The sequence below is a fragment of the Alligator mississippiensis genome, chromosome 2 (assembly GCF_030867095.1).
Source record: "Alligator mississippiensis isolate rAllMis1 chromosome 2, rAllMis1, whole genome shotgun sequence".
Classification (NCBI taxonomy): Eukaryota; Metazoa; Chordata; order Crocodylia; family Alligatoridae; genus Alligator; species Alligator mississippiensis.
This window is the reverse complement of record NC_081825.1, coordinates 95,381,027-95,394,541: the sequence shown is the minus strand read 5'-3', so window position 1 is coordinate 95,394,541 and position 13,515 is coordinate 95,381,027. Positions and strand designations below refer to the sequence as shown.

The 13,515-nt window shown below is 46.4% G+C and overlaps 1 protein-coding gene across 2 annotated transcripts; it reads left to right on the top strand.

The window, feature by feature from the left end:
• Positions 1 to 2,681: 2,681 nt before the first annotated feature.
• LOC132248574 (toll-like receptor 2 type-2) lies at positions 2,682 to 10,960 on the top strand. 2 transcript variants are annotated; one of them, XM_059721948.1, is made up of 2 exons: positions 2,682 to 2,791; positions 8,366 to 10,960. In XM_059721948.1, exon 2 carries the CDS (start codon positions 8,375 to 8,377, stop codon positions 10,727 to 10,729), a length of 2,355 nt encoding a protein of 784 aa, XP_059577931.1. In that variant the 5' UTR covers positions 2,682 to 2,791; positions 8,366 to 8,374; the 3' UTR covers positions 10,730 to 10,960. The 2 variants fall into 2 exon arrangements, with proteins under 2 accessions (XP_059577931.1, XP_059577930.1); XM_059721947.1 differs by lacking the exon at positions 2,682 to 2,791 and adding an exon at positions 3,111 to 3,206.
• Positions 10,961 to 13,515: the final 2,555 nt, after the last annotated feature.

The window sequence follows — 13,515 nt, the reverse complement described above, 5'->3', positions numbered from 1 at the left end:
GGAAAGCCTGCAGCAAGGGATAGAAGAGAGAGCCAGACAGGTGAACAGAATAGTTAAACCAAAACCTGTAGCCAGTCCTAGTAAAACTCAGGGTTGGGTCCCATCTGTACCACAGAACAATGTTGCGATTTAGCTATATTGGAGGGCACCCAGTTCATGGCCCCGGTGGACTCTGTAGCATCAATACTACAGAAGGGAGACGCACAGGATGGAGTTCTGAGGGTGGAGCGTCCCAGGGGAGGAAGGGTAAGGGGCCGGCAGCTGCAGAGGAGTGGGAGATGGTAGGCAGAGAGTCAGGGGAGGTACAAGGAAGGGGCACTGGGAACTCAAAGTCTTTCATCTATGCCAGTAATTCTTAACCTTTTTTTAGACTCAAGGTGCCTCTTGGACAATGCTAACTCTCAATTTTCAGTTGCTTTTTCATAGTATCGTAAGAAAGTGAGGGTTGGAAGGGACCTCAGGAGGTCATTTAGTCCAACCACCTGCTCAGGGCAGGACCATCCCCAACTAGATCATCGCAGCCAGGACTTTGTCAAACTGGGCCTAAAAAACCTCCAAGGATGGAAATTCCACCACCTGTTCCAGTGCTTCACCACTCTCCTAATGGGAGAGTGTTTCACCACCCAGCTTAAACCTCCCTTGCCACAGTTCAAGACCATTGCTCCTTGTTCTGTCAGCTGTCACCACTGAGAACAGTCTAGCTCCAGCTTCTTTGAAACCCCGCTTAAGGTAGTTAAAGGCTGCTATCAAATCCCCCAGTTGAAATAATTAACCCAGTTCCCTCAGCATCTCTTCATAAGTCACGTGCCCCAGCCCCTGAACCATTTTCTGTGCTCTCCATTGCAGAGCCTTATATTAGAGTCATTCTTCCGTCGCAAAGAACTCAGCAAGCTCCTAGCAGGCCTGAAAGGCTTTAACGCTCTGGATTCACAAAATCATAGAAAGTGAAGGTTGGAAGGGACATCAGGAGGTCATGTAGTCAGTATTGCGGCAACGAAGTTTGATGCCCGAGGCAAAGCCCACAGCGGCATCCTGCCCTCACCCCACGCGCAGACCCGAGGGGCACCCCCTGTTAGGGTAGCTTGTCATATTTTATGCTTTAAAGTTGCACCTGTTTATACCGTGGTGAATTATAGCATTGTTTAAAGTTTTCTTTTATATTCAGCCTAAGGTTCTGTACAGCCTCATTGTTATCTGAACTTTTCATTTTGCTGGTGTTTGCAATATCAGCTGGCCTTGTTTCCTGCACACATCTTAAAGCCTTGAGTTTGCTCGCATGATGTTTCTTTCCTTTTTCCATCACTGTGAGAAGTTTTTCTAACACAACATAGTCACAGTTTTGTTACTAGCTCAAATTAACTGAACTTGGCACTAACCAGCTGAATCAGAGGGATGGAATGAGTGGATATGTTAATGAAAGGTGGTAAAGGAGACCAACGAACAATGCTTAAAGACACCAGAAAAAGGCCAAATTAAGAGGTGTGCTTGTAATGGGGCTGTTGAACAAAGGAATATGCTGCCAGGATAAATTATGAACAACATTCTGACTGCAGCGAGACCAATCCAAGAGCAAGGAGTCATCAAAGGAGTCAAGTTAAAGAAAACCATAAAAGGGGGAAGTAAGAAAGTTAAGTGTGTCGTGGTGGTCATCATTTTCATCATAAATCCGGCTTTCAACACTGATCTGGATGGTCCCAGCCAACGATGCACCCTTTGCTACAGGACCTGAGTGGCCGTCTTTTCTGTGAAGCAAAGTAACATCTGGGATTGGGTGAGATCATTGTACTAAGTGTTTTTCCCTCCCTGAGTACAGAAACTGCTAAGATAATACTTGTACTAATAAAGTTAGACTCTGTTTTTAGGACACTGAGTTGTCTGTGTTGGTATTTCATGTTCCATTTAAGGGTTAATTGTACTTTAAGGATCCCTAAGCACTATCTACTGATCAGTGAAGGTTGCAAGGGCCCTCAGGAGGCCATCTAGTCAGTACCGTGGCAAAGAAGTTTGGTGCCTGAGGCGAAGCCCACAGCGGCAGCCCGCCCTCGCCCCACAGACAGATCCGAGGGGCACCCCCCATGCTTGCCCGGCAGCGCGCGCAGCCGCCCTCCCTCTGTCCCCATGCCCCCCCAAACGAGCCTCTTGGGGCTCCATCTCGCACCCCGCCCCGGCTGGGAAGTTGACTGAGCAGTTGGGAGCGCCTCTTGGCACTGGCGACACCCCTTGAGCTTGGCGGTGCACCCCCTGCAAAAAGCGCTGCCGGCGGTACCTGTGGGCAGTTGCCACCCGCCAGCACCCGCCCCCTTGCTGCTGACGCCGCTGGCAGCGTCTGCGGGTGGTTGCAGACTGCTGGTCAGCGCTCACCATCCCCCGCTGCCGATACTGCTGCGGCCGCCTGAAGGAGCTCCCGGCTCGTCCCTCCCCGCTGCCTGCTGGAGCTCCCCGGGAGCCTGCCGCCGCCGCTAGCGCTGCTGCCTGCGGGCGGGCGGTGGCCGTGACCTCGCAGCCTCCGTGCGGCACGCGGCTTTCAGGCCCGTTGGCGCCCCTTAGCTTTGGTGTCTGGGGCGGTCGGCCCTCCCGCCCCCCGCCCCCCGCTATGGCGCTGCATCTAGTCGACCCCCGCTCAAAGCAGCCCCCCCCCCCAACTAGGACATAGGCTCATAGACATTGGGGCTGGAAGGGACCTCGGGAGATCATCGAGTCCAGTCCCTGCCCCGGGGACACGAAGTCAGCAGGGGTCACAGGATCCCAGCAAGATACACATCCACATTTCTCTGGAAGGCGGTCAAAGTAGGTGCGTGATCATCCCAGCCTAGGCTTGTTTTGAAAACCTCCAAGGCTGGAGCTCGCACCACCTCTCCCGCGCACCTGCTCCAGGGCTTTACTACCCTCCTCGGGACAGCAGGCTTCCTAACAGCGAAGAACAGTGGCTCTGGGGCGGCTACGAGTCTCCCTAGCATCCACGGGAAACCTCTGGCTTGCTCTCCTGGGTCCCGTCTGTGCCCCCAGCCCCGCTCGCGCCCTTGCGGGACGTCGGGGCCCCGCAGGGGGCTGCGGCTCGCGGCTGGAGGAGCCCTGCCTGCCTCCTGCCCCTTGGGTTTGGTGGGAGGGGGAAGCGCGGGCCGTGGCCGGCGCCGGCGCCGGGAGGCCCCGCACTTCCCCTGCGGCAGCTGCAGGCGCCGGTGGCTCGGGGCGCGGCGGGGCGGCAGGTACCGGGGCCGGGGCCGGGGCCGGGGAGTGGAGCCGCCTCCTGCCTGGGGCATCCAAGCCCGGGTCCGTGGGCGCCGAGGTGCCTCTGGCTCCCGCTCCCGGGCTGTGCTGGGGACGGCGGGTGTTGGCAGAGAGGGGCACCTGCAGAGCCGGAGCGGGCCGGGCACCGGCATCCCTGAGCCTGCCGGGCTTGGGCTGGCAGAGATGCGGCGCCGGCGGCCCTCCAGCTTCTCCGCACCAGCCCTTTCTCTTCCCTCCCTGCTTTTTGAGTACAGAGAAGCGAAGAGGGGGCTCTTCTGGTGCAAGGAGCCCGGCTTTTCTAGCCAACCCTCCTGGATTGCCTTGGAGAAATCGCCGGGAGACGCCTGGGAGTCACCGGGGAGATCAGTGATAGGGCGGGCATTCAAATACATATGAAACGTTGAATCTGATTTATGCTGCTGTCCGGTGGGTTTTTACCATGTAGTAGGCAATGATCTGTTGAGGTTCCTTCCAACCCTAGCATCTCTGAATCTATGTGCATTCGCCTTCCTGATGGGAAGTCACTGATGGCACTGCCTCATGCGAGGTTGAGATTCAAACAGAGTGGGCAGCCCTTCCTGCAGCCGCGCGGCTTCTTAGTGCGAGCTCTCTCTTGTGCATCACGCTGGCATGCCGGACGTTGGGCTAACGCTGCGCCACATGCTGAAGCACCCCTGAACAATTGCAGGGCAAGCCCGGGTGCTGTGGCCCCCATGGGTCACAACCCACGTTAAGCCCATTTTTTTGTGGCACCTCTCCCAGCTGTAGAGAGTTGGTCACACAAAATCTTACCTAGAGGGAAAATAGACTGTGTTCAACATCTAGAGATCCTGCAAATTACATGTGGGTCCAGAAACCATCACAACTAGGTTAAAATCATTACAAACAAGTGTCAACTAGACTATTTCTTCATTTCATCCCATTTTTGTCAAATTGTAAGATTGGTAGGGTGGAGGGGGGAAGTTTCCAGCACATTTGTGTGCTGTTGATGGACACTCAGTGGGAATGAGCGTGTTAGAACTGATTCTACAGGCTGCTTTGGCATCGTTGTCAAAATACTGCAAAAGCCATAGAATAGTTGACACTTATTTGTACAGTAATGATTTTAGTTTCGTCCTAATGGTTTCCAGCCCCACATGTAATTTGCATAACCTCTGCACATTGAACATGATCTGTATTATCATTCATATAGGGCTCAGTACTATGAACTGTGACAGGGTTATTTAACTTTACACAAGTTCTGCTGATTTCCGTGAGGCTTCGTGTGTAGGTAAAGATAACCTTGTGTATGAATCAGCCCAATTGGGTCCATAGTTGATGTAACACTTAGCAAATTGTAAGGTTGCTTGAGATCTGTTGTTTATAAATGCTGGTAATGTCTGATGCAATTTTTACAAGCGGATAAGAAAAAGATATTTCTTCTGATGGCAATGATAATGTGGAGTGGCAAGATGCCAATACTGTTTTGAAAGAGAAGGATCTGAAAGGCTGCAAATTAAGCCAAGATCTTATGCTGCATTATAGGCAGGGGAGAGTGGGAGTAGATTAAAACAAACAGGAATGGGATTTTCCCTGGCATTTGTTATCATAATATGGTTGAGAAGACTGGGACAGATGCCCAACATAACCAACACTACAGAAAAGCTTGATTGTTTCAAAGACATGAGAAATAGCTCAAGAGCATTTTACAGTGGTTTGCACTGTAGTTCAGCCAAGTTCAGTTTTTGCTTAGGCTACCTGTCAAATGAAGTGCTGGCAACTGTGCTGCATAATGCCCGTAGTTTAGATCACCTAGAATATCCCACTCAGCGGTTGACCAAAACACCCTTTATTTTTATTCCTCTTGAATTTTCTATTTGTAAATATCTTGCCTGAAAGGCTATGTTCAGGTTGCCACATTTCTGGGTGTTTTCTTTAGGGCTTTCTCAGCCATTAAAATGTCGCTCTGGGTCCTTGCTTCAACATAATACTGCTTAAATTTAGTTGATGCTTCTGACATTGAGAGACTGACATTAAGTATCCTTTTATTTGTGGCTTGTATTACTGTGGATAAGAATAACCTGATATTCACCAGTAGATTGTAGCCGGCACTCAAACTAGGCAGCAGAAAGTAGGCCTGCTACTGTTACTACCCACTTGGGTCGATTACAAACAGCATGTTCCTCAGAGTGGTAAATCACTTAAGTGGCACACTCACATACCAACTTCCACGGCAATGTCAAGAACCTACTTGCTAGGAAAAGCGTGAATGGGGTAGTCACTAACTGTGATGCTGTTTCTGTTCAGTTCCCAAAGTTTGAGATCTAGGAGAAGTGGCATTAATAGGAAAAAAAAAATGGAATAAGTCATTGTTAGAGCCTTTGTGGGTGGACAGGGAGTCTCCTACTAGAGGTATAGGATGAGGGAGGAAAATATTTATCCTCCCCCAACATCTGTATGCCACAGGTGAGTCTATCACTTGTACATAATTGTCAGATAGGCACCTACTTAGGAACAACACAAGTAGGGTAGGGTTTGTCAATACAGGGCAGTTACTGTGAAACCACCTGGGATATTAATTTAAAATACAACAGATGTTTTGTACCAACTCCCAGTGTGACCGTGCTTATTCCTTACTGAGTATTTTCCTGTGTATTTGGCTTAATTTCAAAGAAAACACCAAAGCAAAGAATAAAAGTGCCCGTGTTGGAAAGTTAGTTGCAGTAGTCTTCTAGGTTGCTATCTGCATGGATGAGTCCTTAAACCAGAGCTTTCCAAACTGTGTGCCTCGACACATTAGTGTCTCGGCGGCAGTGTGTAGGTGTGTCGCGCCAAATGCAGAAAATTTTGTGGAAGGGCACCGCTGAGCTCCCTTACTCGCGTCTGCTTCTCTTGGCCCCTCCCCTGGAACTGAATTACTGTGTCGCGAAATGATGCATGTCTAAAAAGTGTGTCACCAACATGAAAAGTTTCGAAAGCTCTGCCTTAAACAGATGCACCTTAACTTCCCTGTAACCTTTTCTCTACTCCTGTGATGCTCACCGGGAAAAAGGAAATGCACATGGGTAGGGGGACAGCTCTTCCCTAAGACATTTTCCCCAGTTTCCATTTTGGCTTATGGTTGATGTACTAAGACAATGGTTTTCAACCTCTTTTTGCTTGCAGACCCCTAAAATTTTTCTAATGGAGGTGCGGACTCCTTTGAATTACAAGTCTGGGTATTCACATACTTTTGATTGATCATAATCATCTTTCATGGACCCCTTAGACACAGTCTGTGCTAATAGATAGCCATGGGCAAGCCTGAGGTCTCCTCATGTGCTTGTAAGTTGGGGAAAGGGAAAGAATGGGGAAGTTGCTAGGTTTGGGAGGGGGTATACCAGCATTCTTTCTTCCCTACTCAAAGAAAGCCAGCAATAGTCTCACATTTACATTTTTATAAAATGACAAGCACCAGTTTCAGTTTATATTGAGATAGTTTGCTTTTTTGCAGTAAAAAAACCTTTCTTAATTTGCACATGGATAAGCCAGCAGCTCTGGGGTTATATGAAAAGAAGCTCCAAATAACATCACTACAAAAATTCTCCTTTTATTTTTTATACAAAAGCCTTCCTTGTACTTCTGCTGCAATGCTTTTCTAAATAATTTTGAGAGTTGGTTACTTTTTGGATTATAATGATTTTTTAAAATTTCAGTCTAATATATAGAGGTTGCAGGATGCATTTTAAAAATTAATGCAACGACACTTTTGCAGCAATATTACTTTGTCAATTTACTGCCTGCCTGAGAAGTAAAGGAATTTGCTTTGCTTTTAAATTTTTCTTAAATCCTAAGAGGCAGGAAGGTCTTATGGCCAAGATAAAAATTGGAACACTGGAAAATCTAGTTTTATTTATGGCTTAACTTCAGTCTTCCTCTGTGATTCTGAGAAAGTCACAAATGACCTATAAGATACTCATATTGGGTAGAATATTTAATTACTGGAATAAAGTGTTGCTTCCTATGAGCCATTTATACTGATGTAAACATGGATTGAACACAGTGGGAGCATCTACATATGCATCCCACAGTTGGTACTACACAGTCATTTAATACTTGCTTTAGTAGTGCTTTAGCAGTGCCCGTGTCATGTCATTTCTGACCCTACTGCACAGTAGCAGGGAGCTGTCCCAGGGAATGGGGTGTGAATGTACCAGGGAAGAAGGACAAAGGATCTGGAACAGTGTGGATTTTCTTTCCTTCTGTAGAGTGGGGCAGAATAGAGGCTGATGGTGGCAAGTCCAGTCAAGTGTCTGGAGCAGCCCATAGCAACCTGCTTGGAGTAACACAGCTGTTCCTGTCCATCTGCAAAAGACTGCCACAGAGATGCAAATCAAAATATTAAAAAACTGGAGGGGGTTTATCAGCACAATGGAACCACTGCCTTTGTAGGAGCCAATGCTGCTCCAGTGCTAAATCCTCTAAGCTGGGCTTCATTATCAGTATTTCCAGGCTGGCACAGACCTCTAGGCAAGGATATTCTCTGCTCCAAAGACTTTAAATATTTGTAGATCATTTTCTTTCAGGAAACTCTATATAGAGGTTACAGAATAGAACGTTTAAATATGAAAGAACACGCTCCTTACAAGATAGTGATTGTCCACAGCTCTCATTGACTTCACAGATTTGGAATAGGCAGGAAGTATAAGCACCCTCCAGTTCCAGATCTGTGTATATCTGCAAATAAAATCTGGGGGCGGGGGGGTGATGACAAATGTGCATGTAAAAGAGTAGTTTGCTGAAACAATTATTTATTGAACATGTTAAGGACTAGATCACTAATTTATGTCATGCTTACCTTACACATGTTGTTTTTTAAAATAAAAATTAACAGTTGTATTTCTTAATTAATTACTTGTTCCTCATTCCAAAAGGGAAAGAAGAATAAAAAAAGGAATTGAATTTCAAACAGAAAATAATTCTACTACATTTATGTACAATCTGATTTTTATTAAGTGAATATGTTATTGCTTGAAATAGTCATTTTTATATTCAAAAGACATTACATCAAATCCTCTCTGACACCTTTAAGAGTATATCTCCATAGGGGCTAGTTTTATTTCGTCTTAAAAATATGCTTTTTGAAAACTAAAGACACTATCCCTATTTTAAATTTTAGATAAAAATCATGATTAAACAAATCTGGAGAGTGTGGATCATCTACACAGTCATAACTGCAAAGGTTTCAGAAGAAAGAGCCACAAAGCAGGTTTGTCCTTCGTGTGATGCTGCTCATTTTTGTGACTGTTCTTCCTTGGGGCTGAACACCATTCCTTCAGGGATAACAAGTGAAATCACAGGACTAAACCTGGCCCACAACAAGATAGAACACATCAGTGAAAATGACCTGAGGTCAGGCGTGAACCTCCGTGTGCTGTTGCTGCAATCAAATCAAATTTGGACAATAGACGAGGATTCATTTCACTCCCTTGGAAAACTGGAGCATTTGGATTTATCCAATAATAACTTGACTCGCTTGTCACCTACTTGGTTCAGGGACTTTGTTTCCTTACAGCACCTGGACATACGGGGTAATTTCTATGCAGAACTTGGAGAAGGGTCCCTGTTTTCAAATCTTAAGAATCTGAGAAATTTGCACCTTGGGAATAAAGATCGCTTCCTTGCTATACAGCAGCAGGACTTTGAAGGAATTACTGTTCTTGAGCAACTTGAAATTCAGGGGGAAAAGCTCCATTGGTATGAGCAGGGAAGTTTAAAATCCATTAGGAACATAAATCACATAATCATAAATGTAAGAGGTATTTCTGTACTATCATCAATTCTGGGGGATCTTGTAAATTCTGTAACCTGCTTAGAACTGAGAAATATAGCCTTCAGGACAGAAAATGAAACTATGTTACTGAATATAATGATTCCTTCTGTTATGAAGAAACTCCTGTTTAGAAATGTTTTGCTTACAGATCAAAGCATCCCTAGTATGATGGGCATCATGGCAAACATGAGACAATTGGGGGAGGTGGAGGTAGAAGACTGTGTATTTCAGGGGACTGGACACTGGTCGGGACTAATTCATGTAGACAAACCAAGTCCTGTTAAAGTAGTGACAATATGGACCTTAGTCATAGAAAGATTTTATGTGTTTTCAGATCTTCATAGCCTGTCCAATCTTATAGGTAACCTTACGAAGGTCACTGTTGGCAATACTAAGGTCTTCTTGGTTCCTTGCCTCATTTCAAAACGTTTGCTTTCACTGGAGTTTCTTGACCTAAGTGACAACTTACTTTCAGATCCCGCTTTGGGGCATTCAGCATGTATGGGCGCTTGGCCTGTTCTGAACACTTTAAATTTAAGTCAGAATTCCTTGAGCAATTTAAAGATGACTGGAAAAAGTTTAGCTCACCTACAGAAGCTAACAAACCTAGACATTAGCCAGAATAATTTTGGACAGATGCCGGAAGTATGTGAATGGCCGGAAAACCTGAAATATTTAAATTTATCAGGCACTCAAATCCCCAAGTTAACAGGTTGCATTCCTCCAACTCTTGAAGTTTTGGATGTTAGTAGCAACAACCTGATTGAATTTAGAACAGAGCTCCCACTCCTCCGAGAGCTATACATTGCCCAAAACAAATTAAAGGCCTTGCCGGATGCTGCACTCCTTCCTGCTGTAGCGGCTCTGACAATCACAAGAAACAAGTTAAACAGTTTCTCTAAGGGAGAATATGAATCCTTTAAGAAGATGAAGAGGCTGGAGGCTGGGGACAATAATTTCATCTGCTCTTGTGTATTTCTCTCCTTCATTCAGTCTGAGGCAGGAATAGCCCATGTCTTGGCTGACTGGCCAGAAAACTACATTTGTGACTCTCCATCTGCTGTGAGAGGGAAGCAAGTGGAAGCTGCTCAGCTTTCGCTGATTGAATGCCACCAAACACTGGTGGTGTCCTCAATCTGTGTTGTGCAGTTCTTGTTCATCCTGCTCATTGTGATTGTGGGGTACAAGCTGCATGCATTCTGGTATTTGAAGATGACCTGGGCTTGGCTTCAAGCAAAAAGGAAGCCACAGAAAGTGCAAACAAAGGACATCTTCTATGATGCTTTTGTTTCCTACAGTGAGAGAGACTCTGAGTGGGTTGAAGACTTAATGGTACAGGAACTGGAGCACGCCAACCCCCCTCTGAAACTGTGTCTTCACAAACGGGATTTTGTGCCTGGGAAGTGGATTGTTGATAACATCATTGACTCCATTGAGAAGAGTCATAAGACACTGTTTGTGCTGTCAGAGCACTTTGTGCAGAGCGAGTGGTGCAAGTATGAGCTGGACTTCTCCCACTTCCGCCTCTTTGATGAGAACAATGATACAGCTATTCTGATTCTTTTAGAGCCCATTCAAGGAAAGGCGATTCCCAAAAGGTTCTGCAAACTGAGGAAGTTAATGAACACAAAGACCTACCTGGAATGGCCTCTCGAAGAAGTGCAGCAGCAAATATTTTGGTTTAATTTGAGAGCAGCATTAAAATCTTAGGATTGGCCTTTTAAGATTTAACTAGTAACAAATCCATAACAGGCTGGTTCTCATGTTTTTGTATGACTGGGATTTTAAAGTTTCTAGAGGCCAGAGACACTGGAAATCCAGTAGACTACTACAAAATACTATTTTTAAATCTTTTCTTCATATTGTGTTTGGCCATTGATTGCCAGTAAATTGTAGTCTCCTGTAGTAGTGGCATTTGCATTAAAATGATATATAAACTCAGGACAGAAAACTGTTTGGAGTTTTACTACAGTAGTCTCTACATCCCTTCATGTTTAAACTCTGTGTGAGGTAATGTCCTGCATCAAATGCATCATCACAAACTTTTATAAATTATTTTAAATTTATTTGATTGTTTTCAGGTTATGAATCCACCTATCTAGCTCAGTGGTGCTCAACCTATGACTCATGACTGGATCCGGCCTGTGGCACGGGAGATCAGCAACAAGCAGCTTGGCCCTGCCTATCCCCTTTCCTGCCATGTGCTATACTGCTTTCTCCTCTTCCTCATTGAAGGCACAATTTTACTCTTTCCCTTCCCAACCCGCTCCACTTCCCCTATGGTACATGCTGTTTACTGGAGGTAAGCTCTCTTCCAGTCTCCCTCCTCTCCTTCTGATGTTGGCATCTAAGTCTTTTTTAGTGCCCTCTTTCCCTGCTGTAGGGGAGTGGTGGTCCACAGAGCAGCTGAGTTGCAAGCACTCTGCTCATCACCCTAAAAGGTTGAGCACCACTGATCTATTTTATCGTTGTTGCCTGTATAATGCACGGGGAATGTTAGATACCTCAGATTGTGGTCTAAAGCATGCTGAGCAAGGAACCGTAGATACGTGAATTGGGGAAATACTGACCAGAGGAATGTGTCTTGAGTCCTGTCCCTCTCTGGGACCTAGGTGCTGTACTCTGTGCCCTCAGGACATGCCTCCTCAATTAAGGAATCACAAGCCTGATGTCTCTCTTGACCCATCTATTATCTTTAAAACATGAAGGTAGGTGATCTTTACAATATAACTTAAGGCGGAGGTGACAGCAGTACCTCCCTTCAGATAACAGGTTAGCGGTTTCCCCAATTCAAGATTCATTAGGTCAAAGAGAGAGTTTAATTTTACTCTTAGTAGTTGTGGATCCCTGTGGGGCTTAGGCATGAGATATACATTAGAGGTGCGCCAATATATCGGTTGCATACTGGATCGGCACCAAGAAATAGGGAAATGACATCAGCTATCAGCTTTTGTTTGGACGTTGTAGCCGATAATGTTTACCAATAATTATGCCTTCTGGCCAGGGCCCTGGATACCTGGGTTCCCTCTCCCCCATGGGACCAGGGCCCCCAGATGCCTAGGTTCCCTCAGGAAACAGCAGGTTTCCTCTTGCGGGCAGGTAGCATTCTAGCTTGCAAGGTGTCCAGCTTGGGACTGCTGGGAGCGAGACACAGGGGGCACCATGTGCATGTGCGTGGCCGCATGCATGCGTGTAGCCAGGAATACAGCCAGGCAGCATGGAGAGCAGCTCTCTGCAGGTAAGTCTATGGAGGGGAAGGGGCATGGCAGGGCAGATTGGGGCCCCCCACAGTGAGGGAGAGAATGGGGCAGGGGCTGGTGCTGGGGGTGCTGCCCAGCCAGGGCAGTGCATGGCATTTAGGGTCGGGGGAAGAGTAGGTTGGCTCCCTGCCACTGTGTGCGTCCCCAGGGGGAGGCATGGGGGGCATATACCCCCCCCAGATTTGTGTACAGGGTGGATGCGGGCTGCTTACTGTGGGCTCGGGGCTCTCTGCTCTGCTGCCTTTCCCTTGGGAGCTCCACGCTGGCCACATGATCCCTGCCCACCCAGCAGCAGTGAGGGCAGCAAGTTGTGGCCCCCACTGCTGGGCAGACAGGGGATGTGTGGCCTATGTGGGAGCTCCCGGGGCAAAGGCAGCAGGGCAGAGAGCCCCGAGCCCTCAGTGGGCAGCCTGCATCCACCCTCGCCCCACTCAGTTCTGCTCCTCTTAAAAGCATCCCTGCTTTTAAAAATAGTGGCAGTGGTGCTTGAACTAAAGATCATTTGATGAGCTTTAGTTCAAGCACCCCACTGCCATTTTTAAGCACTGGGATGCTGATACATGTGACACAAGAGGTTGCTGGAATGTGCCAAAAAAAAAGGTTTATTTATGTCTGTCCCAGCTGCCTGCGGAGGGTTTGGTATTGAGAGTATGGTTGGGGATAGAAAGGTAAGAAAGATTTATTGACTTAACAAAAACACAACTACATGTAGTAACAAGACAAACAATGACAGACAAAAGCAATTCATGTCAGCAACTTATCGGCAGTCCCCTCTGATGCCTGATACACAGCAAGCTTCTTTTCCTCAAAGTTCAGTGAAGTCAGGCGTCCCTGAATGACACTGTCCAAAGGGGTACTGGAAAGGACCCTGGAATGCAGTTCTTGGGCTCTTTGAAGTCCACAGGCCCACTGATCCAGGCAACAGCTAACTAATTCTTTTCACAGAGCTGTCTCTTCCTTCTGAATGGTTTCCAGATATTCCAGCCAATTTAAAGCTTCTGAATGATACTGATACCGTACAACCACTCAGATTCCTTTGACTTCAACTGTCCTTAGACTGACCAATTAGCAGTACAAGCTTTGCATTCCTTTGATAAGGTAATTTTAACTATGCCACAGGGCCTTACTACTTCAAGGCTTTGCTAAATTTACTAGGCCTTACTTTATACAAGGCCTCACTACATCTTAAACTTTAATTAGGCTTTTAGCAACAACATATAGCTTAATATCTAAACA

Coding starts and splice junctions, on each gene's coding strand:
- LOC132248574 (XM_059721948.1), top strand. CDS start 8,375: ATGATTAAACAAATCTGGAGAGTGTGGATCATCTACACAGTCATAACT.